The 25885-nt window shown below is 33.8% G+C and overlaps 1 protein-coding gene across 5 annotated transcripts in view; it reads right to left on the minus strand.

Moving 5' to 3' along the window:
• Window positions 1-2151: 2151 nt before the first annotated feature.
• SLF1 (SMC5-SMC6 complex localization factor 1) overlaps window positions 2152-25885 on the minus strand; it is a 63679-nt gene continuing 39945 nt past the window's right edge. For all 5 annotated transcript variants that reach the window (XM_081054483.1, XM_081054481.1, XM_081054480.1 and 2 more), the window contains 7 exons: window positions 21204-21351; window positions 11024-11169; window positions 10005-10168; window positions 9321-9454; window positions 7345-7437; window positions 6743-6925; window positions 2152-4179 (listed from right to left, as the gene is read on the minus strand). In XM_081054483.1, the coding sequence (XP_080910609.1) occupies window positions 3698-4179; window positions 6743-6925; window positions 7345-7437; window positions 9321-9454; window positions 10005-10168; window positions 11024-11169; window positions 21204-21351 (1350 nt within the window). In that variant the 3' untranslated portion in view covers window positions 2152-3697. The remainder of the gene's footprint in view (window positions 4180-6742; window positions 6926-7344; window positions 7438-9320; window positions 9455-10004; window positions 10169-11023; window positions 11170-21203; window positions 21352-25885) is intronic.

A 25885-nucleotide genomic window follows, 5' to 3' on the forward strand; every position in this document is an offset into this window, starting at 1 on the left:
TTCTTTTAGTAGGATTTGCAATAGCTTGAAAAATGTATGTTTGGAAACAAATAAAACAGTACCACAGCCTTTTCTAATTAATTTGTAGTCTAATAATCTGTAATTCTACATCAGAGCAAATAACCACCAAAATTTATACTCCCACCACAATTCTTTTTAACTTACAAGGAACATTTTTTGAAAACATAATTTGATTTACAAGAAATAGTTAACCACTGCATTGTCTCCAGTTTTGACATCAACAGGGAGAGCCTAATTTCAATAAAATCATCACTGACCTTTCTAACTCAATCCGTATCTGTTATAAAAACAATGATTATTCTGAATTCTGCAAGTTGCACGTCAGAGAAGGTGCAACTAGCGTGGAAGCTGCGTGATAAATGCCTGAGGGAAAGAGTGCCTTGTGTCACTCAAAGATGACCTTCCTACTGATTAAGGAGCAACAGTGACAGGATCTCATCAAGTTCATCACTTAACTGGAAAAGTGGGTAAAGGCACATGGATTGCACATTCCACAAATAAGTTTTTCATGTGGAGTTACTCATTTAACTTTCTATAACAGCATAAACAAGATGGCAAACATTTCCTGGCATTTAAAGTATCCTAGCATTAATGCATTTTGTTGACTACCTAGGAATGAGCACTAGTTCACCAAGATGCAAAAGTACAACCACATTCTATTCACTCTATAAAGTAAAATCGCTAACATTGTACTGATCAAAAAATTAAACTATCAAAACTTTATAATATTCACTTTTAAAAAGTAAAAGAGCATAAATTACTGTAAATTTTAGAAACACAAAACAAATTAACTTTTTCAACAGCTTATACAGAAGACAATAAAACTAACAATATTTAAGGCTAGTTTACCTTCCTGGATTGTAACCTTTCCTCTTTTATTGTAGTCAGCCCATCAAGCACACCACCTCATACATAAAGGTGTTCAAGAAACGAAGAATTCAAAAGGCTCATTAAGTTCACATTTGATTTCTACAAGGATAAATGTTTTTCTGGTCATCTTGGAGTTAATAAAATTATACAGAAAATGTATATATTTCAACCACTTTATTCTGCGTAGAGAAAGTAAGAACTAACAAGATAGAAAACTCTTAACTCAGGGGGGTCCAAACTTTTTTCAATGTTTTTCACCAAGGGCCATATGCGGTAAAATACACAAACAGCTAGGTCACTCACTCGAGGTGAAGTACGTATTGCCTCACCTGGTTTATTTAAGTAAATATATATTTTACTTAAAATACTTAAAAATACTAAATATATTTTTGGAATTTGCTGTGGGCCAATTAAAAATGGATTGCGGGCCGCAGTTGGCCCACGGGACGCAGTTTGGACACCCCTGCTCTAACTCCACAGACACCTTTCCTAAGGAGCTATCAGTGAACATTCTAAATCTTTTATATTCCAAATATTTGTGGGGATTATGTATAAGGAAAGTTGAATCTTAACAGCTCAGAAATCTCCTTCCAAGCTTTATTTACATTGTAATAAGGGCTTTTATGGGTATTTAAAAAAAACAATTCCATTGAACTGATATTAAATCTGGCAGAGTACAATGAAGAATAGCATTACTTGGCCTTGTCTTCAGCTGCTACAGCTTTGAGACATCTACAACTGAAAAGCCAGGATTCAGACAATGAATTTTATTTATTAAAATTTCCACTTCCTTTATCTCTAAGATAGATTTGAGGCAATTAACGTTTTCTAAAGTAAAATATAAGAAATCATATTGGAAATAAAGTTTCTAGTTAAAGATTTAAATTCATATACATGTATTCGTATTGCTAACTAAGCTGCAGTAAATTGTTCGCCAAGTTGCATTTCTGAAAAAGTGCAAAATGCAATGATACTTATCTATCTGTTAAAGGCAGAGACCTCGATGACATTTGAGTGTTTTAACACCTCATTTATCATGGCCTATGGAAGTTGGCAGATAGAACAGTTATGAAAAATACTAATTGCAACTAAATGAATATTTCTTACGAACATTTAAAAACTTTTTTTTAGCAGTACAAAACCCTAACTCATGATGTTCATTATTTCATTAACTTACAGTTATCAATTTAAGAATTACTATCTTGCTTTATAACTTAAATGATTCAACATAATGAAAAAAGGGATTAAGAACTACCAAGGAAATAACATTTATTAGTGCCATATAAGATGACAGGCTAACTCAATTCCATTACAACAGAGATACCTGGTGTTACAGCCATTTGACAGGTAAGAAAGCCAAAGCTTAGAAAGGAACTTGCCTTGCAATTTAGTTAAAAAGAAATTAGACAAGGATTTGAAACTATGTATTTCTGATGTCAAAGTCTATGTTTTCAAGTTTATATTAGTTTACTAAGAAACATTATTCCAGATGCCTTAACAATGAAGTGGCTACTCTTAGGAATAAAAATGTTCTGCCCATCATCTGTGGAAGCACTTTACTCTGAGTATTTTAATGTTCTTTAGATAGTCTCTTCACACCATGTTTTCTGGTACTTTGACAGATTAAGGAAAAATTAAAAAGAATTTGTATGATGTCATATTTGAAGGCTAACTAGAAATAACTAATGTTTCTTATATGTAAAAATTACTGATTTAAAAATATAGAGAAAAACCCCTTAATTTTTATTCAGAGCTGATATTGCAGTTTTCAGTTTAGATTATAAACCCAGTAATAAAACACTCAGCATCTGTATCTTGTTAAAAGATCTATTTCCAAGATAAAAGTAAAGTCTGCTTCTTGAGCAGATTAATTGCTGTGAGATCATCACTTTAGTTACATAAAAGCTAAATGGAAGTTTTAATGTTTCTTTTCCAGCTGTATCACAATGTAACTTATTCCCACTAGTGAAGCAACTCCAATTTCAAAAGTGGTGATTATCCACACCCTTTCTTTTATAAACTGCTATTAGGGGAAAAAAACTGCAAATTGAAATGTTAGTACTTTGTAAATTCATACTGTACATTAAGATTTTAGATCAATTCAAATTTATTACTTAGTTGCTACTGATAATCTTAATATTTAATAAAACTTATTATGCAGAATGCTTTCACTTACAGAATACTGGTTACATAAGAGTAGAAACACACTTTGTATGTGAACTGCTATAATAAAATAGATCAAGAAAACATACTGTCAAACTTTGCACATTCACTGCATTTAAAAACCAAAAGAATATTATTATTGTGAATTTTAGAAATGTTTATTTTAGAAACACAAAACTGAGTATTTTAATCCAACCAACATCCTTCAGAGAAGAAACAGGGAGCTACATGTTTATAGGTGCACACTTGCATGAATATCCTTGCCATGATTCTAAGACCTAGACCAGTTAGAATAGAGGACATTACATTTTGATTTGAAAAAAAGATTTAAATTAAAAAATTTTACATATACAATATAAATAGATAAATATCACTTTCAGAACAAAAAAATGATAAAGATTAAACAAATTAGTGTATACCAAACAAAACTTTTTTTTTTTTTACTTTTGAGTCTCATTCTATACTGGAAAAAGACAGAAAAGCCTATATTAGTTTTGCAGAGGTGCTTTTAAAATTTAGCAAGGCTGCAAATTCTGTCAATAAATAAAACCAAATCAATATTTGTTAATAAGCTATGAAGTACATATATTGACAAAGCAAGCTGATCCGGTTTTGGGGGCTGACTCCTATTTTTGTGGCATCATCATGAAAACTCTGTGACTGACCGACACATCATTTCCAGTTTCACCAATAATGCCTCAGTGTGTACTCCAGGACACACTTTTAAGTTCTCAGGCAGTTCCTTAAGAATACTCGGGAGTTTCAGCAATGTCTTGATATTTCTAGCATAAAGGTCCAATAACCAGTCAGTATGAGCAGTGGTGGTTTCCTTGTAATTCTTACAAGCCATAAGCAGCTCATTTAAATGAGTTAACCCTTTGAAAGCTAAGAGGAACTCTGAAGATAAATCAAAAATTGAACAAAAATTTAGCAACATCCTACTAAGTAAAAACGAGCCAAACTCAAGTTGCTGGTGGTAAAACTGTTTCTCTGTTTGTGCATGAAAGTTCTCCACTGTATCTTCTATTTTTGTAATAGCAAATAGTTCTTCCTTGATCTGAGACGATAACACATAATCCAAGGGCAATTCCCCCTTAGAGTTCCTCTGCTGTAAAAGCACTGGGCCTGTGAAAAAGAGAATGCAGAATGTTAATAGTAAAACATTTTTATTTTTGCAGCTTAACAGCTGTTTTCTCTCTCTGTTTTTCTAAAGCATCCAGGGCTCTGTTTACAATCACATTTTGTACTAATTCATGTTGACATCATCGACTGGCTATACATATTGACTGCCCAATAAAGGGGCATTTAAAAAAACCAAAATTCTAGTAAACTGCCTAATGAGAGTTGCCTAAAAGTACATGCCTTGGTTCAATAATACATATGATTATAAATGAAAAAAATAAAAAACTCTTATGAAACTTCATACATTGTTATCTTGAAATAAAAATTTCAGTGTTAACAGAAGAATTTAACAAACTATATTCATCTGAAATTCTATATAAGACTCTCAAAGCTATCCCACAATATCACTAAGAAGAGAAAATAGTGCCCCCTTCCATTGACGACAGGCAAACTTGCCCCAACAGAGCACAAAAACTAAAATGTTAACTGTTCTGGATCAAACTCAGAATTCATCCATCTATGTAGCTAAACCCATCTCACCGCCTACTTAGAAACTACTGAAGATAAGAGTTTATTCTCTAGGTAGTAAAGGATGATGATGGAGGAGCAAAACAACAATCACTCAGTATATGGTCTCATAGCGAAATACAGAAGTATCTGTACCTCTGTCAAGTCCTATAATTATTTATGCACTGTGCCATAAAAATGTTCTAAGTAATAGAAAGGTTTTAGTACTCGTAGACTTGATCAGAAAGTCCTATCATACAACACAGATCACATTGTCAGACAGGGAGAATAGATTATAGCTGCTGAAGCTTAATGATGAATCTGATCAGACACATGTAGTGGTCTAGGTATAAAATGTATTATGAATGGGAAAGATCAATCAGTGATGATATATGATTCATGTATAATTTATGAAAAAAAACTAAATCAACATTAGGTTTCTTTTCATTATGTTGGTATTTCTAAAATAATGCTCCAAGTTACTCCTGTTAAAAAAAAAATTCACAGAAACAAGTTACTAAAAGTAAACAAAGATTTTAGAATCAAATAAATCCTTAAGATTATTGCTCTCAAGACTAAGTGACTCACAATGAAGAGCTAACGTAGTTCCTACAATGATGGTATCAAACTTTTGACAGCTCCAGATCCAGAATGTGACTAAGGCAAAGATAAATCTGTATGATTGCTAAAGGATCTTGATAAATGCAAGGAGAAGTAGATTTCCTCTCTTAGGACAAGGGACTGACTCATCTTCACCAAGGACCCTAGAAAAATTCACATCGGTTGCTATAATGCCATTGTCTTCTAAAGAGTTGGACATAATGTTATAATGTCTTTTATATCACTGAGACCACTTGAAGCAAAGCCAAATATTGGCTTGGAATGCCTGATATATGGTTGAATAGAAAAATAAAGCACTTAGGAGACAAAACATTGTTTCAGTAAACATATAATAAAAAATGTAGAACTGAAAAATATATTAGGAAATGATATCAGTACAACAGACACAGTAAGGCCTTTAGGGGGCAGGAGAAGACTGTAAATAACTAAACATCTTAAGTTACCATTACACAGCCTTTCATATATATATATATATATATATATATATATATATATATATACACACACACACATATATATAGTAAAAATAAATCTAAAGAAAATATACTTTTTTCATGCAGAATCGATAGCTTTAAATATGGGATAAAATAATTTTCTATTTCAAGTTAATATTGGTACAAAAAACTAACAGGAAATTTATACAAATCTTTATTTCTGCATTATGAGCTACTCATCAGTTTTCCTTTGTTTTTCTTTTAAAACCCAAGTCAGTTTTGACTATGTTGATGTAAAATTTATTAGTTTGTAGTTCAAATATAAGAAGAGTGTCACTGAAAAACATGGGGATGGGTTCCTGAAAGCAGAGAGAAAAAAATCAGCAGAAAAAGCAGGTGAATATTAAGCTCAAGTTACCTCTATCACAAAACCCCTACACAACAGTTATCATCATTGAAAATCCTCCCACTTTAACTTAATTGACTGCAAAATGTGAATGAAGAAGAGATATTCTAGGATACCTTCTTTTATAGTCTGTAAAGAAATGACTCATAAAAAAGATTAACTGAGTTAGCAGTTACATACAGGAAATGAAACAAGAATGAAAAATCCAAGTAATCACAATTGAACATTTATATCCATTTATTAATAAGCTTTCAGAAATGGCTGTTTCACAAAGACATTCATTACACACTTTAAGTAAAAGTATTAATATTTAAAACCAACACACTCAATTCATACATTCTCACACACAAAACTAAACAGGCTCAGTGATACAATAAATAAATAAATAAATACATATTATAAAAAGGCTTTTATCCCTCCTAAATAAAAGGTGCTTATATTCTAGGACACTTTTTATCTTTACTTTTCATTAATATAAAATAAAGGCATCTTTCCTTACAGATCTTAAATACATGTATATAAAATGCTATCTACCTCTGAGGGATTCATCAAAAAACTGGATAATTTATCAAAACCCGTTTAGCATAAACGCACTCACCACCACGCTGGAGTAGCAGCTTGCCAATTTCTACGTGTCCGTTTGACAGCGCGTCATGCAAAGGAGTCACCCCGTCCACTTGAGTGAGCAGATCTACCTCTGGACAGCGTTGCAAAATTTCCTGGACACACACTGTGTTACCATAGTTACAGGCTTCATGCAAAGGCGTCCAGCCAGCATTGTCTAAATTAGAAATCAAGACAAGTTTTAAAACAGCAAAAGTAGGACTTTTGATAGTGAAGTATTAATATTCTACTTCCCTTACCAGTGTGACTTCCTAGGTGCTTTGTATACAAATAGAATGCTTTAACAAAAATATCTAGGGCATAATCATATTTATAAGAAAAATAAATTAATTTTAAAACATTGATGTTTGGATTTGATCAAAATATGGACACCAAAAATTATTTCTGCAATTATTATTATTATTATTATTTAGCTATAAACCAATATATGAAAAATTTCTTGGTTTCACTACTGGCAATAATTTAAAGATATGTTAGTCAAATACATTTAAATGATTTTTCTGAGTATAAACACTTAACTGTTTAACATCACAAATATTAAGACAATGGATTAGACCACAAAGATTCAGAACTTACCTTTAACATTGATGTCTATTCCTGGCAAAGAGAGAAGAAGAATCAATCTCTCCACTTGGTTATTTATGCAAGCTCTATGGAGGGGTGTTTCTCCTGCCATAAAATATTAATAGATTATTCCAGAGAAGACAAGATATCAACTAAAGAAAATAATCAAAGGGCATGAACTAGGAGATCTGGCCCCAAGCCAGAAAATTATTTATTGAGTTTTCCTTTTGAATGGTTTAAACATTTCTGTACTAAAAAAAAGGGGGGGAACCCCACCAACCCATAGAGCTTCTGTTCTATCAGCAATTCAGCAATGAAATTCTACTGCAAAAGGTTTAACACAGGCATTGTCTCCCCCTAGTTCAAGGTTTAAAGCTTCAATCCTGTTATAAAACCCCCAAATGATCAGAGAACACCAAAAATACTGGGTTTTGCAGCAATAAAAGTTTAGAGTGCAATTGCCCTCTCTTAAATTTATTCATGAACCTACGTTAAATGTATGGCTCTTTTTTATACAGCATTTATAGCTTAATTCAAATGAATGTTTCTGGCTAAGCACGAGTGCCTCTACACACTCAAGTATAATTCAGAACTTCAAATCCATTAACAGATGGTTTGCTGCTTCTCAATAGGCTGTCTGGCTTGGCTACAACAGCACAGAGAAGGAGAAATGGGGGAAATCTTAACATAAACACACACACACACACACACACACACACACACACACACACACACACACGAAAAAAACCACACACACAAAAAATCCCTAGTACCATTTAAAGCTGAACAAGAGTGACAAATAGAATGGCTGTTTTTTCTAGGAGGGATGCAATTAGTGTCTGCTGGCTAAAACTGTCTATCTCTCTGATAACTAAGAAACTATAAGTGATAATCTGATACAAGGGGAATTAAAAAACCTTAAAAGTGATTGATTAGAAAACAAATGAAATACTGAATAAAATTTTTTCTTGCTGTAAAATACTAAGCACATTTTTAGGTTCTGTTTTACAGATTATCTCTGTTAATTTCTACCAAAACATTTCTTTTACATTGCATTGAAATCCTTTTGAAGTTTTCCTCTTCTATTTTTCAATTCCTTCCTCCCTCCCAATTCTTTCTGCTGTTCAGCCTAAAGTCATTCATATTCATTTTACGTTCTGACACAATAAACAAAGAAAAAGGACATTGTTTTGTGAAGTTAATATCTGAGCTCTCATTTAATACATTCTTTTCACATTTTGAGAAAAATGTGCAGTTATTTTGAATTTATGATATGCAATCATGAACTTATATTGTGTTGAAAGTTTGTAAGAGCTTTACTAATAATGATAATATTTGTATTAAAACCACGATATAGCTCATCAACAAGACACTCAACAATTTTACTTTTTAAGCGGTATAGACTCTTAAAAGGTAGCTTCTACTTGTGAGTTAAGAGGTGTCTAAGTAAAAGGTGCTGGAGTGAATTATTACAACACTAGGCTTGTTACTCCATCCTTTAGGTACTTAGGTTCCAGTATAGTTAGAACCAAAAGCCAAACACATTTCATAGTCTGGGCTCAATGCCTGGAAGAAAAGAGTCCATATGCTTAACACAGCTATGTAACATAGCCTACTCTTCATTCTTTGTTCACAAAATGTCTAGGACTGAAAGAGATGAAGACTGAATTATACTTTTAAATCAAAAACACTGATCCTAAGTAGCACGGGTTGAGATGGAATAGAAAAGTAAGGTGGGCAAGTCTGGAAAGAGTACAATATAAGCTACACACTGTATTTAGTGCATACTCTATTTTACTGGGTATTAAACAATCACTTTCTTTGAATAAATGACAGTTCAAAAAATAATATGCTACCCAGGAAGGTATTGTCTGGACCTACTTCAGTATTTAAGTTCAAGTATTCATGAGGGACAGTGTAAAACTTGCAAATACTGACCACATCCATGAAAAGTTCCTAGCATAAATTAACTTAGATACTTGGAGTACCTTTTAAATTAGTCTTGTGGAAATTCATCTTTGTAACTAAAGAGGGGCAATTCTCCTTGGAACATGACAATTCTCCTTCTGACTTCTTCTTCAATCTTTTTAGTGATGAGGAACATTTAGCAAGGTTCAGCTCTCTGAAAATAAAGAAATGATGGAAGCTTGTTTTTCACCAAGGCATGGCAGTATGTACCAGGTATTTTAAAAAACCTTTTATCTTTTAAACCCCCTTATTCATTCAAATCTTTACTGCTTTCTATTTTTATATGTATTTCAACTGTACAGAAACAAATTTTAATGCATTAATTTTCATTTTATTAACTTTACACCCCAACTGCCTACTGAAAAATTTTTGAAAATGGAGTGTCAGGTAGAGAAAGAGACTAAGTAAACTATATTTCGCAGAGAGAATAAAGCAAATAATTTATCTCACATAGCAAAAATTGTGTGGAACAATAATCTGATGAACAGTTTTGGAAAGTACTTCATCTTAACAGAAAGAAAGCATGTACACTGGATCAAAGAAAGCAAAAATGTTGAGCATACGTACCTACAGGTCTAAAAACTGAGTTTTCTAATTAGTATAATTCAAAAAGCATCACAGATAACCATAAAGTTTAAGAAATGTGTCAGAAAAAGAGCTGTACTCTAAAAACAAAGCATGTTGGTTTATAAGCATCACTTAACGGTAACTCTGGCAGCCCTTCAACTTGTTTCTGTTTAGCACCATTCAGCATTAGTAAGGCCCTCTGAGATTCAAGGCAAGGCCGCTGTCCTATTTTCTTTGGTATCTTCATCTTTCCAGTCCCATGCATACCAGTTTTCCCCAAAGCTGGCAAATAGGAATATACCTGTTGGAAAATAATATTATATTGCTTTCTCAACTAAAAAGACCTGGAAAGCAGTAAAAATAAATTACCTAATTCATTTCACCGTTAAATTTAATTATTTTTTCTTGGTTTCATCATTGAGTGCTACCCTATCTCATTTAAACAAGCTAAAATATTAAGAAAGCTGACAGTTCCATGCCATTGAGTCAACAGGACATATACAAGAAGAAAAATGCCTTCTTCAAAATAGTTTTTTCAAATTCCATTGTTATGCTTATTTAGAAAAGCTCTTTTGATAGTCTTACATTCAACTTGCATATTTTAAATATTTGTGATTTCTGTATAACTGGTACTTTGTCATTTCTATTTCAGTAGTACCTTCCTTCAACAAGTCTGGAATAAACAGAATAAGGAGTGCAAATGTCGTTAAAGACAAGGATTGTTGCAAAAACAGTATTTGCCCAATCTAATTAACAAACATATTTGTCATTTGTTAAAAAAGCTGCTTGAGATATCAGATATTAATGATAATTAAAGACAGCCAAGATAAAACTGGAAAACCATGGATCAAATGTAGCGGATATGAGTGGATCTATAGAATAAAAGGTAGTAACTTTTGGTATCATTAGTAATTTTGTTTTATAAATACCATTAAATACTATGTTGAATTTTTTTGGATCTAGGTATTTTCAAAATAATAATCTTACACACTGTGGCAAGTGATTAGGAAACAAAGATTCTTGTATTATTTTTCTGTTATCAATCCTTAATTACTCCCAAGTAATTAAAATTTCTGTTCACTCATTACTCCATGTTTTTGAAGTAGAAAAATACACTTCTTGAAAATTTAAAGAACTAGAATTGAGTGGTGCTTACCATTTTCTCAAGAGAAAGTGGCTCAGAAGAAATACTGATGGAACTCTGTAAACACAACTTTTTAAAGACTGCCTCTGCAACAAACATTTGAAGCCAGGAGGACGAAAAAGAACAAATGAAAATCTCTAATTCCTGGGAAGAAAAATCTGTGGAAAACAAAAGTAAATATAGTTATTGTTACACCCTATAAAATTAATTTCTATAGACTATTTCCTCTTTGGATTTTATTCATGCAAATGATGATTCCTATACCAATAAGATGCATAATTTTAAACCACAAAAAATAGATTGATGATATATGGATAAACAATTATGGGATTTTATCACCATACTTTCCAATTAATGTTAAAGATCTCTTCCCACAATAGGATTGCATCTTTGGAAAACTGGTACTTTTTTTTTTCCCCAATGGGCACGCGTGTATTTAACTTGCAATGATTAGTCTTGAGTTGATAGGAAAAAATAAATTAGATCCCTTCCCCTGACAGTACTCATGAATTCTAACACTGCAGAGAAGGAGGAAAGGTGAAGAAAAGGGAAAATGTAAGAAAACAGAATGTATAAGGATTTCTTTAGAAGTTTGTATCCACTCTACTATAACAAGTGAGGGAGGGGGTATAATTTTAAATGATCAAACAACGGAAAACATCAAGAGCCTCAAATCTCTTCTTTAAAAATCCTCAAGTTCTCCAAAAACATGGAAATGCATAAATATAAGCATGAACAGAAAATGATAAAGGACTGGAATGATTATTTCACATGTAATCTATTTAATGTTATAAATTCTCTATTAATACTCTGCATAAGAGAATGGATTATACAGTGGAATGATAAAGAATAAGAAAGACCAATTAGTAGGATACTAAAAGAGCCAAAATTAAATAAAAACAAACAAGATAAAAAAAATTACATGATAAGTCAGATTAACTACAAACACTGGAAGAAAAAAAGAATTTAAAAAATCCAATAAAATTAGAAAAATAAATGTAATAGGTTAATATATTTTTAAAACTGGACATATAGGCAGATTGACCTGAGGTTTAGGTTAAGAGACTTGGGGTTCTAGTTCAGACGAAGGAGTACATAAATGCTGTGCTTGTCTCTTCCCACAACACATCAAAATGACAATTAAATTATAGAACAACCGCCATGGAGAAGTCCTAGAACTAAGAATATAAAGCAGAAGCAATATCAAAACTGATAGGAGAGGCGGCGATGCGAAACAGTATGGTCCCATACCCACAGTGGTGGTTAAGAGGGACAGCTGGGCTTCGTTACCCCCTGAGGAGTGCAGGGTCCCAGCCTCATGCCAGGCAACCCAGCCAGGGTCAGACGGAGGGCTGGTGTAAACCCAGGCATCCTCTTAAGAGCATTTACACAAATTTACAATCCATAAACACTTGCTCTAAGTGTCAGTAAAGGGACAGAAGCTTGAAAAGCACTAGGGACATATCCAGAGGAACTGAATTGTCTGGCTTGAGGGTGAGGGCTGTAGGGACAGCTCTCTTCCAGACAGAACTGCTGTCAGTCACCATCACTCCTTTCTTGAGCTCCTCCCCCAATACAGCCTGCAGTAGCCGGTGAGAACCAAACCTGAACACTCCATTCACCTGGCTAACACCGCTTGCTCCACTCTGGTGATTCCCTGAGACACTGCCCCAGCATAATCGTCCACATGCCTGAATCTCTTTCAGTAGCTTTTCCTCACAAGCAGCTGGCCTCCCTGTACTACGGAAATTACAAAAAACTCCCAAAACCCCAAACAAGCAGCAGCTGGCCTTAAGAGTGCCTGTACCTCTCGTTAACTAGCAGCCTACCTCAGTTTCCAGCATAGCCTCTCCCAGGTGCTTCCAACTGCAGCATAGGCAGCTACCAAACAGAGATCGCTTTGCTGCTCCTACCAGGTGCCCCTGGCCAGGCACAGGCAGCAGCTGATCTTGGCCTTCACAAGAGCCCTTCCCAAGAGGCCCCAGAACCAACACACCTGGTGGCCACAATAGAAAACCATGTAATTAGCACCAAAACACTTACAAAGGATGAACTTGACAGGAATCACAGCTCCGCTAAAGCAAATCTCGCTCCATGGGGCCTGCCCCAGCACAACACCTTGTCTGCTGATGTCACAGCCAGTCACTCTGAAGGTCAATCTCACCCATTGATGGGTGAACAGCAATCAAGGCTCAACTATAAGAGGAGGACACAGATAACCCACATGAGGGACACCCCTGGAGCACCTGGCTCAGGTAACCAGGGAGACTGTGCCACTGAACCATGCGGGCCACCTACTATATAAGGCCACCCTGCTAAGACTGGGAAACGTAGCAGATTACCTAAAACAAAGAAACAAACATGGAGAGGCAGCCAAAAAATATGTCCCAAATGAAAAAATGAAACAAAAATCCAGAAAAAGAACTAAACAAAATGGACACAAGCAATGTACCAGATACTAAGTTCAAAACACTGATTATAATGATGCTAATGAACTTAGAGAAAATCAAAACCATAAAACTCCTAGGAGAAAACATATGAGGTCTGACAATTAAGTTCGTGAACTTGTTGCAAAGATGTTTTAACCATTTTTGATATCAGAGGGATTATTCATTATGAATTTGTACCAACTGGACAAACACGTAACCAAGTTTATTATTTGCAAATGCTGAAAAGGCTGCATGAAAAAGTTAGACAATCTGAACTTTTCACCAACAATTCATGGCTCTTGCATTATAACAGTTCCCCAGCTCACACGGCCCTGTCTGTGAGGGAGTTTTTAGCTAGTAAAAAAATAACTGTACTGGAACACCCTCCCTACTCACCTGATATGGCCCCCAATGACTTCTTTCTTTAGCCGAAAATAAAGGAAATATTGAAAGAATGATACTTTGATGCCATTCAAGACAGCAAGGGTAATACAATGACAGCTCTGATGGCCACTCCAGAAAAAAAGTTCCAAAATTGCTTTGAAGGGTGGACTAGGCACTGGCGTCAGTGCATAGATTCCTAAGGGAAGTACTTTGAAGGTGACCATAGTGATATTCAGCAATGAGGTATGTAGCACTTTTTCTAGGATGAGTTTGCAAACTTAAGTGGCATACTTCATAGGTAATAAACTCTTTGACATTATTCTTAGTACGTGTTTCCCCAAAAGTAAGACCTAGCTGGACAATCAGCAATAATGCGTCTTTTGGAGCAAAAATTAAGACCCAGTTTTATTTTGCTATAAGACTGGGTATGATATGATATGATATGATATGATATAATATAATATATTATAATATAATACTGGGTCTTATGTGAATTTTTGCTCCAAAAGACGCATTAGAGCTGATTGTCCGGCTAGGTCTTATTTTTGGGGAAACAGGGTAATACATGTATATTTTAGATACATCTTCTTGGACAAGGGAAAGAAAAGAAAAAATAAACAAATGAGACTACATCAAACTAAAAAGTTTTTGCATAGCAAAGGAAACCATCAACAAAACATGACAACCTATTGAATGGGAGAAAATATTTGTCAATGATACATCTGATAAGGGGTTAATATCCCAAATTTATAAAGAATTTGTGCAACTTTACACCAAAAAAAATAAACTAACACTCTAATTAAAAAATGGGCAGAGGACCTGAATACACATTTCCCCCAACGGACATACAGATGGCCGATAAAAATATGAAAAGATGCTCAATGTCACTAATCATCAGAGAAATGCAAATTAAAACTACAATGAAATATCACCTCACACCTGGGAATGGCCATCATCAATAAATCAACGAACAAGTGTTGGCGAGGATGTGGAGAATAGGGAACCCTAGTGTACTGTTGGTGGGATTACAAATTAGTTGAGCCATTATGGAAAACAGTATGGAGGTTCCTCAAAAAATTAAAAATAGAACTACCTTATCACCCAGCAATTCCACATCTGAGGATTTATCTGAGGAAATTCAAAACACTAATTCCAAAAGATATACGTACTCCCATGTTCACTGCAGCATTATTTACAACAGCCCAGATATGGAAGCAACCTAAGTGTCCATGGATAGACGACCGCATAAAGAAGATGTGGTACATATATACAATGGAATATTCCTCAGACATTAAAAAAAGAACGAAATGTTATCATTTGTGACAACATGGATTTAGAGGGCATTATGCTAAGTGAAATAAGTCAGATAAAAAATATGGTATGATTTCATTTACATGTGGAATCTTAAAAAAAAAAAAGAACAAAACAAAAAGAAACTCATAGATACAAAGAACAAACTGATGGTTGCCATATGAGAGGGGTAGGGGGCCTGTGAGGAAAAGGTGAAGGGATTAAGATCTAAAAGTTGGTACGTAATTACAAAACAGTCACAGGGATGTAACGTAAAGCATAGGGAATACAGTCCATAATATTGTAGTAACTATGTATAGTGCCAGGTGGGTACTAGATTAATGGGAGGGGGTATCACTTTAAAAGTTATATAAATGTCTAACCACTATACTGTAACCTGAAACTAATACAATACTGAATGTTAACTGTAATTAATTTTTTTTTAAATAAAGTGGTGTTGCCCAATGGAAATATGATGCAAGTCATATTGTAATTTTAAAAAATTGGACAGAATGATAAACTTAATAGCAACAGAAAGTATAAAACTTGACCTCCCCACTCAGGGGCTGAATTCCTTCAGGCTGAAGAGACTTCAGACACCCAATGAAAGTCCAGTCCTACTCAGATGCCTTCCCAAAAGGTTGGGGCTCTAATATCCTTATAGTCCTTGACTGTTTGATTTGACAGTCTGATTTTCAATTGGGGGTAGGGGTATGCGTGGAGGAAAAATGGACTAAGGGGGAGGGGTCGTTGCTCCAGGTAACATCTGGCAATTTTTGGTTGTGACAACTTGGGAGGGAGGTCCTACTGGCATCTAGTGGGCAAAAGCTAGGATGCTACTAAACATCTTATAATTCACAGTTCACAGGACATCCCCCCACAACAACGAATTATCAGGCCCAAAACAAACAGGATAAGAAAGAAACTCTGCCTTGACTTAGAGACCTGAGGTCCGTGCCTTGTGCAGACGACCCTATGAGCAAATGGCTCCAGTGAGATGTCAAGTATCAGATCCCACCTAGCCCCACACAGACATGATTGTTGATTTCAAATAACCCTTTCCAGAATAGCCTCAACAGAGGTATAATTTGTAAGAACTGGAAATGAGAAAGAAGTTATTTACAACCTTTTATTACAACTGACTACTTACAACCCACAAGGCTGTTAGTATTATCTGATACTGCAAGCAGTCAACTGAAGGATAATCGTCAAAAGAAATTTGAACATTAAATCTCTAGTCACACACATTAAAAAAAGTATACCTATCATCACAGAGTTTACAATAACCAACTGATCTCTTAACATATAAAGTCCAAGCAAAGGCAAAAGGAAAGCTGCAATAACTTGCACTGTGTAGTTCAAGAGATTATCTTGTTTTGGAACTTCGAAATGGAGTTATCCATCTAGGAAGAACATTTGACTGGTTTAAAAAAAAAAACGGAAATAAATGATAATGGATCCACATATTACCAGGTAACACACGCAAAAAAAAAAAGATAAATAATAGATGAACATGAGAAACTTAGACCCTGGACTGTAAGATTTTTAAGGGCATGGTCATTTTTGCGGCCCTCACAGCTTGTAGATCACTAACTTGCACAGAATAAACATTCAGTATTTGATAAAGGAATGGATAAATGACAAGCAGATAGCAATAACTCTAAAGAGCCAAGACAGGACGATGTTTTGTTAAAAAAGTTAATCAGATCATGCCACTCCCTTGTTAAAATGGCTTCTAATTCCTCAAGAAGGCTTAGAAGTTCCTATGCAAACTCCTCTTCCCCTTCTTTGGCTTTAGTCTGGCCACTCTTGTCTTTGTTGTCTGCCATTAGCCAGACATCAGAAGATGTCAACTAGCCAGACACCAGAAAATGTCAAACAGGCCTACCTATCTCAGTGTTGGAATGTGGTTCTTCTGACTGGAAAACACTTCCCTGACTCTGCCAAACTGCTTATCCTTCAGGTTCTTCTTTCCATGACCACCCAATATAAAGTAAGTTCAACCATCTCAACACCTAGTTTTTCTTGTTTGGAGCACTTAGCATTTTTAAATTATGTATTTACATTAACTTAATTACAATTTGCCTCTCCCACTTAAAACTCCAAAAGGGCAAGGACCATGTTTTGTTTCCCTCTTCCACTGCATATGAAGCGTTTAGCTCAATGACTGGTAGAGGGACAAATAAAGATTTGTTGAACAAATGAAGGCAATAGAAACATTTTGACTGAGACAATCATAAAAATTTAATTGATGGAAGAGGTCTGAAGCATGGATAGGGATTAAAATAGAGATTTAAAAAACAGGTGAATAAAAATTTGAAAAACTACTTATCAGGAAAAGATAATGATGTAGTCTGCCAAAGGCAAAGAAAGCTTTATTACAGTTATCTGGAGAAAACTTTAAATAGTATAGTAGATTTTGAGGTCATATTTTCTTCCAACTGAAAACAGGAGAAGTAACTTTTAGTTAGAGACTGGCAAACTATGTCCTGCTGCTTATTTTTATGAATCAAGGCTTATTAAAACACAGCCTTGTTCATTTATGTATTATTGCTTTCTTACTACAACTGCAGAGTTGAGTAGATGGGAGAGAAACTGTAGAGCCTGTAAAGCCAAAAATATTTCTGGTACTTTATAAAAAAAAAAAAGTTTGCCAATCCCTAGTGTAAGCCAATATATCAGGAATTTCAACTAGGCATTAAAAAAAAAAATCAGATAACTTGATCTTAAAATATAGAAAGGGATATAGGAAACTTTCTGTTCAAAGCGTTTAGAAATAAAAAATGCTATATATGTGGGGTTGATGGACATGAGATCTGATGGAAAGAAAAAAGGATTTTACTTATCTACTGAAATATCTTCTGCCTATATTTTGTATAAAACAACTAACAACAATAATTTTACTAAATTAAAATTAATTCAATAGATCTGAAACTGAATTTTATACTTTTGGATGAGGAAAAAACAAAATATCCAGTTTGCCATAAATGAAAAAGATGGAACAATATTTACAACTGGAAGTTATTTAACAACTAAATTATAACATCTTTACTAATGACTTAAGAAAAGCAAAAATAGTAAATGAGCTGAAGAATGGAAAGGATTTTTTTTTTTTTAAAGGAGGGAATATTCTCAGAGAAAAAGAAATGTTCCTCATCAAAACATCAAAATACTGACAAAAGGACATTAGAATATCTAGTTCACTTGTAGGGATAAGCGTATTATTCTACCAACTCCATACTCAACATTTTAATTTTGCATGTTAGCTGTAGATAAGCTACTGCTCTCTTAAGGGTAAACTGTTCACTTGATTTCTCTCTCTTGACAAATCAAGACATATTTGTAACAACAAAAACTTGGAAAGATATTAATTTCAACTATTTTTAGAAATGTATGTTAAATGTTTTAAAGCTACCTATCGATGATAGCCTAAAGAACCAAGGTAACTTGAACTATTTTTAGAAATCTGTTAAATTTTTTAAAACTGCCTATTATTATATTGTGGGGAGGGTTATCACTTTGTGAGGATGTAAATGTCTAACTATTATGTTGCTTTGTACACCTGAAAAAACAAAACAAAACAAAACTGCCTATTATAGCCCAAATGGAAGCTTAAAGAACCAACTGTCTGTGTGTTTTGAGAAGGGTAAAGAAAAGCTTAAATATACTTTTCAAACAGGGATATAGTTTAAATCTCATCTAGAGTTTTAAATATTAGTGATTGAATAGATCCTAGAGAGCAAAATAATCACTCAGTTTGTCGACAGCATTATAATGGTAATGTTAAAGTCTAATTTTTAGCTTGAGTCAGTCACAGGCTCAAACTTTTGGGTTTAAACTTGTCATGTAAAAACTGGGAATAACAGTGGATAAGAATGCCTTACTTTAAAGTGAAAGGAAATTCAGAATATGAGTAAAGAAAGCACTAAAGCTGATGTATAACATGTAGTCGATCCCACTTAATACAAGGCTCATTTCATGGTTTTGGCTAAACTATGGTATATTTCCCTAAAGAAAACCAATACATACTAGAAACAACACATATAACTATATGAATAGCCTCGAAAGCTACTGTTAATCCCATCTTGAGTCACCAAATTCAAAGAGATTTCCACTATGAAATGAAAACAGGGAATCCTTTTAGCTGAATGTTTCATTTTCCTTCTGGCAAATAATGCCAGAATTCTGTTTCTAAAATGGAAAACACACACACACACACATACACACAACTAGCAAGTAGGAATTGTGGGAAAGAAATGATAAGAAAGGGTTTCGCAGCAAGATTGAATTTGAGCTCAGAAATGTTAAAAAGTCATGCAACAAAGGACAGCTACTCCACAAAAGGAACAGCAATCACCCCTCAGCTCAATGAAAAAGAAAGAGAAAAAAAGAAAGGAGATAAAATACTTTAGATAAAAATCTTCTAACTTCAGTAGTATAAAAAGAGACCTCTCTTTGCAGAGGGCATCATCGAATAAATCCTGAATCCAGTTATAACCTGGATTCCTCTTCTAGATTCTCTTTTCAAAGTATTAAAGTGATTGACAGCATATTCAAGAACTTTTCCTTTAATATAAAACCAAGATGCACTGAAACCCATGCGTAACAAAAAAGAATACTTATTTTGCAGTGTAAAATATTTTTAAGTATATAAAAAATCATCTTTTATATTTGGGGGGTCCACAAAAAGCTAGCTTGGTTTAAAATATGTTCATTTTAGGAATTCAGGATTACAGAAAGAGGGACTTTGGGGGAATTCAGGATTACAGAAAGAGGAACTTTGGGGGGCGGGGTAGGGAGTAGGGGAAGGGAGGGAGAGGAAGATATATATATATATATATATATATATATATATATATATATATATATATATAGAGAGAGAGAGAGAGAGAGAGAGAGAGAGAGAGAGAGAGAGAGAGAGAGAGAGAGAGAGAGAGAGAGAGAGAGAGAGATTGATTGATTTCCATAGTTCCCTAAACTGGCTTTGAAGTTTAGTAATGAACATAAGGTCATAGGAAATTCTCCCTCTCTCCGGAGACCCAAAAAAGAACCTTTCATAAGATGAGCACCTGAAAATGAGCTTTGCCATCACATTGCTTAAATTGTATTACTCACCCAACTTATTTGAGAGGCAACTTTAAAAATTAAAGTAGGTAATGGGGGGAAGAGAAAGAGTGAAAAATTTATTCATATAAATTACTTCTATTTGCTTCATCCAGGCTTATCTGTTAGATCACCAGACTCAATGGAAAATAAATAGTAGCAACTTTTTATGTTACAATAAAAAAAATTATACAGCAAAAGGTACATGGGAAAAATGTTTTAAACAGTGATTTAACCCAAGTTATGCAGGTGACTTTATAACATAAGTATTCTGATTCAATGAATTTAATGTTTTAATACTGTTAGGTATTAATGCAAAGACAGACTTAGGAACTGTGCATATGGCACAGATAAGTTTAGAGACATGCAATGCTTTCCACTTAGCTTGAATGATTAGAAGTATTAAAGATATTGAAATTGTTTTTATCATGAGAGATTCAAAAACATCCACAAAAGAGCCAATCTCCAATGAAAAGAGAATAAATTGATTTTTAATTTGGTTAAATGTCTAGTTGGCATAGGATGGTTTAATTTTTAGTGGTAGGATTAAGGAAAACATTAACAATATTATATGTAGACATACAACAATTTATTTTCTATACTATAATTTAATTTCAATTTTCATAAAATCATCAAAATATTTTTGAATAACAAATGATGTGTGTGCTGGGAGAAGGCTCATGTAATATTTAGAGGAAAATAAGAATATAATATTACATATATAGTAAATGTAAAATCACTTAGAAATACTTGAAAGAAATGTATTAAAACATTATCTGTGTGGGAGAATTCATTATGGGTAATTTCTACCTTCCTCTTTATATTGTCTATGGATGTGTGCACATGTGTGTGTACATGTATATATATATACAAATGTGTAAATATTTATAACTTTTAAGGAAAGCTTCATATGCATGTATGTTAAAGGAAGCTCAAATCTAATTTCTACACTGGGTCTAAGAAAAACATAACATAGACACACTTACCATCACATGAAAGAGAAACATAACTTCCTAAATCCTCAGACATGTGTCGCATCACATTTCTACCCATTTTAAGACCAAGGAAGATCCAATAATCTATCGCTGCTCCAAGAATTCCAGTCAGTAAGTAAGCTAGTTCATGTTTGAAGACCTAACATTAAGATGGGAAACATATTATTAAAATATATGATTTCTATCAGTACTTTTTTGAATGCTTGTTGAAGCAAAACTTAGCTATTTTAAATTATGGAGTCATAGTCTGTTGATATTTAGCTAATGCTAAAAAGTATTAAGAGCTCTAGCAAACTCCCTCTCTCCATTCTCTCCCTTTACTTCCTTCTTCCTCTTATCTATATTTATATTTCTCTATTTGTTAATGAAACAAAACTTCCAGAACTTATATACAGATAGCTTATTAAAAACTTTTAAGATCACTTTACCAGTGGTTTCAAGTGCTTACATCAGGCAATAATTTCATTAAAATAGTGAGGAAGTAGCTTGCATTTATGGACTTCTGTTAACAGGAATATGAGTGTATATAAAAAAAGATTAGCCACCCATTTATATATAAAATTAACCTCTGCATGTCTCCAGAAAGACTTGAAAAACACAATAAATAAAAACTTTAGCAAACAAGATTATCTTTTGTTGTAAAGATATTGATTCAAATTTTAATTAAATTATATCAAATACCATTACTTTAGAGATGTATTGAGATCAGTTTTAAAAGTACGAATATTATTTTATGTGATCACTTCCATAATATACATTAAACTCCTATAATATAGCATAAAACCTTACAACAAGTGTGCTATTTCCTAGAATTTAAAAATATCTTTCTAATCCATAAACTGTAAAGGTGAAGAGGGGTGAAAATAGTATTTTAAAAACACCTTTGATTGAAATATAAACTTTTAACAATGACATTAAAACTATGTAGTTGAAATTCCTATATTTTTGGTACTTTTTTGTGTAGGTGTGAAAAAAAAGCACTAAATTAACAGTTGGGTAGAGGCATGTGGAAAGGTTTTGGTATATAAATGTTATGGTATCCAAATAGATTATAACTGTTATGGTCTACCACCATAGTAGGTCTAGTAGGGGAGAGTGACAGACAAATCTCTAGCACTTTGAACCCTCAGTGACAACTGGATTTATTTTTCCTGCTTTAGCAAACAAAGTTATTACAGGTATATATAGTTTTTCATTAGGGCATAATTCCTTATCATAAGAAGCTATTACAGTATTTCAAAATTGAAGTTCTATTTCTGGTTTGTATGCCAATAATGGCAAATGGTCAAGTAACATACATATCAGGCCTGCCAAAAAAAGTGTTTATTGAGGGAAAACTCTCAGTTGGATCCCCAGCAAGATGACAGGGGAGCTGCACACCTATCACACTGGGGCAGCACACTGCATTGTGCCAGGGCTGGGCATTAGAATCTGGGACAGAGACTCTGAAGAATGAGTCCAAGGGGATTTTTCAGCTGCATGATTATGAAACCGCTGTTCTTCCGCAGATCCAATCATGGGCCACAATATAGAACCTTGACTACAGATTGATCCAGCTAGGTCAGAATTCATGAGTGGGCATCAGCCCTTCCCCTCCCTTCTCCCACCTTGATTAGAGGGCCAGGTTTGAGCCTTGCAGTTACAGTTGTGTGACATGGGAAGTGAGCAGCAGAACTGGCCATAACAGGGTGGGAAAGTTCCAGCATTTCCTCTGGACCCTGACAGGGCCTTTTTCCTTGCACAAATATACACCTTATATCACAAATAAATATCGATGTTGCTTAACATTCAATTTTCCTTGATATTACTGTTACTAAACAGAGATACTACTGTTATTAAACAGTTAGTTACTGTTATTAAGCAGTACTTGCAAGGAATGATTGTAGCTCCTTTACAAAAAAGATCCTGCCAAAGTTATTTTTATCTGTGTGTCACTAGCATGGATACACACATACCACATATCCATAACAGAAAAATGTTATATAAAAACACACTTTCAAATCAGGTTCTTGGATCCTTTTATACTATATCCTTAACTATGACACTCACTAGAACCATAGGGCCAAGACACACACTGTGCTATGGACTGTAATCAACGAAACTCTAACAGTGTATAATCAATGCTGCTTTTCCTAGCACAGTGCATATATATGCTCTAGAAGTGGACTAGCGAAAGCTGAAAAAATAGAACATGAATACCTTAAGAATTAACAAAGAAATGAAAGACAGACTTGATTTGCACATATGATATATATATATATATATATATATATACTTCAGAACTCCTTTCGAGTATTTGAAAGTTTATTATCAGACATTCTGTCAATATAGTTCTCTATTATCTGCCAGTACAAATATAATCTCCAGTTTATAAACTTGGGGAGCTTCCAAAAACTGACTAGTATATAATGTAGAACAAACTAAAATCTTGGCATTCTGACTCCCAGGTAGGGCTTTCTACAATATCCCATTGCAAGAGATGACAAACTGCTCCTCTAGTACCTCTGACAGAAAGATGCAAACATAATGTGCGTATTTGCCTCTTCCTGTTTTAAACACTAGCATTTGAAACAAGAAAAAGTATGCTGCAGTAGAGACTTGCGCTCTCGTCAAGGCTTTGCCCTAACAAGCTGTGACGTGTTGAAAAAGTTACTTAAACTCTTTAGCCTCAATTTCCTAATACTTAAATACAAACTAGTTTCCCTTTCTACCTATAATTGTAGGGTTATTAAATAGCACTTTAGGACTAATCACCAAGCTTAGTAAAATTTGTATCTCCTCCATAACCTTGACACAGCCCACCTCTGCTCTTTGCCAAGAAAAGCCCAAAGCTTTCTCAGATTAATGACAATGAAATTCACTGCCATTGTGTCACTCTGTAATACTCGCTGATTGACATCATGACAAAACAGTATTAGCATAAACTGAGGACTTCTGTTTAGCTAATGACTTAAATTGAATGCTTCAACTCAGCAAATCAAGAAACAAATGTTTTACAGTACAGAAAATGTCTGTGAACATGCATGGAATTCTTGAAATTGGAAACTGCCAAAAAGCTTAATAATTATATACAAAAATAAATTCTAACAGATAAGGTAACAATAAAAAAATAGTTTATATGAATTTGAGCAATTCAAATGTTGACAATATTAATTTGTAAAGTTTAAAACCAGTTCTCATGTTACAACTTATTGTTGTACAATTTATCGCTATAATTTATTGTAGATTGCTGCACAAATATGTTGAATTTATTTATAAATGTGAACAAAATCTTCAAGTTGAATATATATAAATCTATTGCTATTTACATCAGTATTTCCTGAGCAAATTCTTATCTGTGATGGTCCCTTGGTGATTTAGTAAAATTGTGAAAATGTCAGTTTTATTATTGTTTTCAGTTGTAATGAACCATTTCATTTACATAATCGAATAGGTAAAAAGGAAACATTTAAAAATGAGGAAATATTTCTATCCTCAATGATTCTATTGTCTAAAAAGTACATAAAAAGGCAGATGGTAATTACTAAGGATGTTATCAGTTTTAGCTTAGAAGTACTATACTCAACTGGCAATTAAATGTAGATAGTTCTATTTCTGTTAAATATTTTAAATTTACACACATTTGTATAACCACATATTTTTTTAAACCAGATACATGTATAAGAAAGTGGCTACCCACCTGGTTATTGCCAAATAGGATTACTTGATCACAAAGAAGTCTAGCTACACCTAGAAACAATTTTGTTGTTAAAATACCAATTAAAAAAGAAATTAGGTCCCTCAAAAGAATTTTTTTTAGGCATGCCTCAGATTAGGCCCCTAAGTAGAATTTTTAAAAACCAGTAAGGGCTTCTGTTTTTGATAATGGAGGCCTCAGTAATTCAGATAAACTCTATTATAGAAGAAAACTAAAAATGTTGAATAACAAGTAAAACATGTCCTGGAAAGTTGTGAGGAATTGCTAAGCCCAAATCTAGGAGAAAGTAAAAGCTATGTGAGGCACTCAAAGCTAGTTGACTTTGCCCTACGGATATATTCAGAGAAAGAGCTGAGATAAGGAAGTGAGGTTTTTGGAGCCTGATACAGAAGTGAGGTTTTTGGAGCCTAGGGGAAAAAGGAGTATAAAAGTCATAACCCAAGGTCAACACCTAATACACGCAGAAGGGTTTCACCATTAAGAGTAAGAGTGAATTAAAAGCAAATGGCATGCATTTGTAGCCTTGTAGTTCACATGGACTACCCAGAAACTCCTGAACCTGGATGCTGGATTAGGGTAGTCCTTGACTGGTAATACACCCAGACACCTGTCAGAAGCAAACAAATTCTCTCTGGAAGAAGACATTCTGCATCTTTGCCACAAATTGTTTCAACAGATAATTTTTAAAATGCAATTTATAGCACACAGTCAACAATAATTAGCTTGCAAGAGAATATAAAAGATATAAGAGAAGCACACAGCAGAAACAACAAATATAAACAGACCCACAAAGACTTCAAACGTGGAAAAAAATCAGACATAGTATAAAATAACTATTATTGCCATGTTCAAAGACAAAAGAAAACCTAGAAAATTTCATAGGGAACTAGAAGTAATAAAAACATGTCATAGCAATTTAAAAGGAAGAAAGTCTAAAACCGAAAAAAATTATAAAAATTCAAAGTACAATTGTCAT

The sequence above is a fragment of the Rhinolophus hipposideros genome (genome assembly GCF_964194185.1).
Source record: "Rhinolophus hipposideros genome assembly, chromosome: 7".
Lineage (NCBI taxonomy): Eukaryota > Metazoa > Chordata > Mammalia > Chiroptera > Rhinolophidae > Rhinolophus > Rhinolophus hipposideros.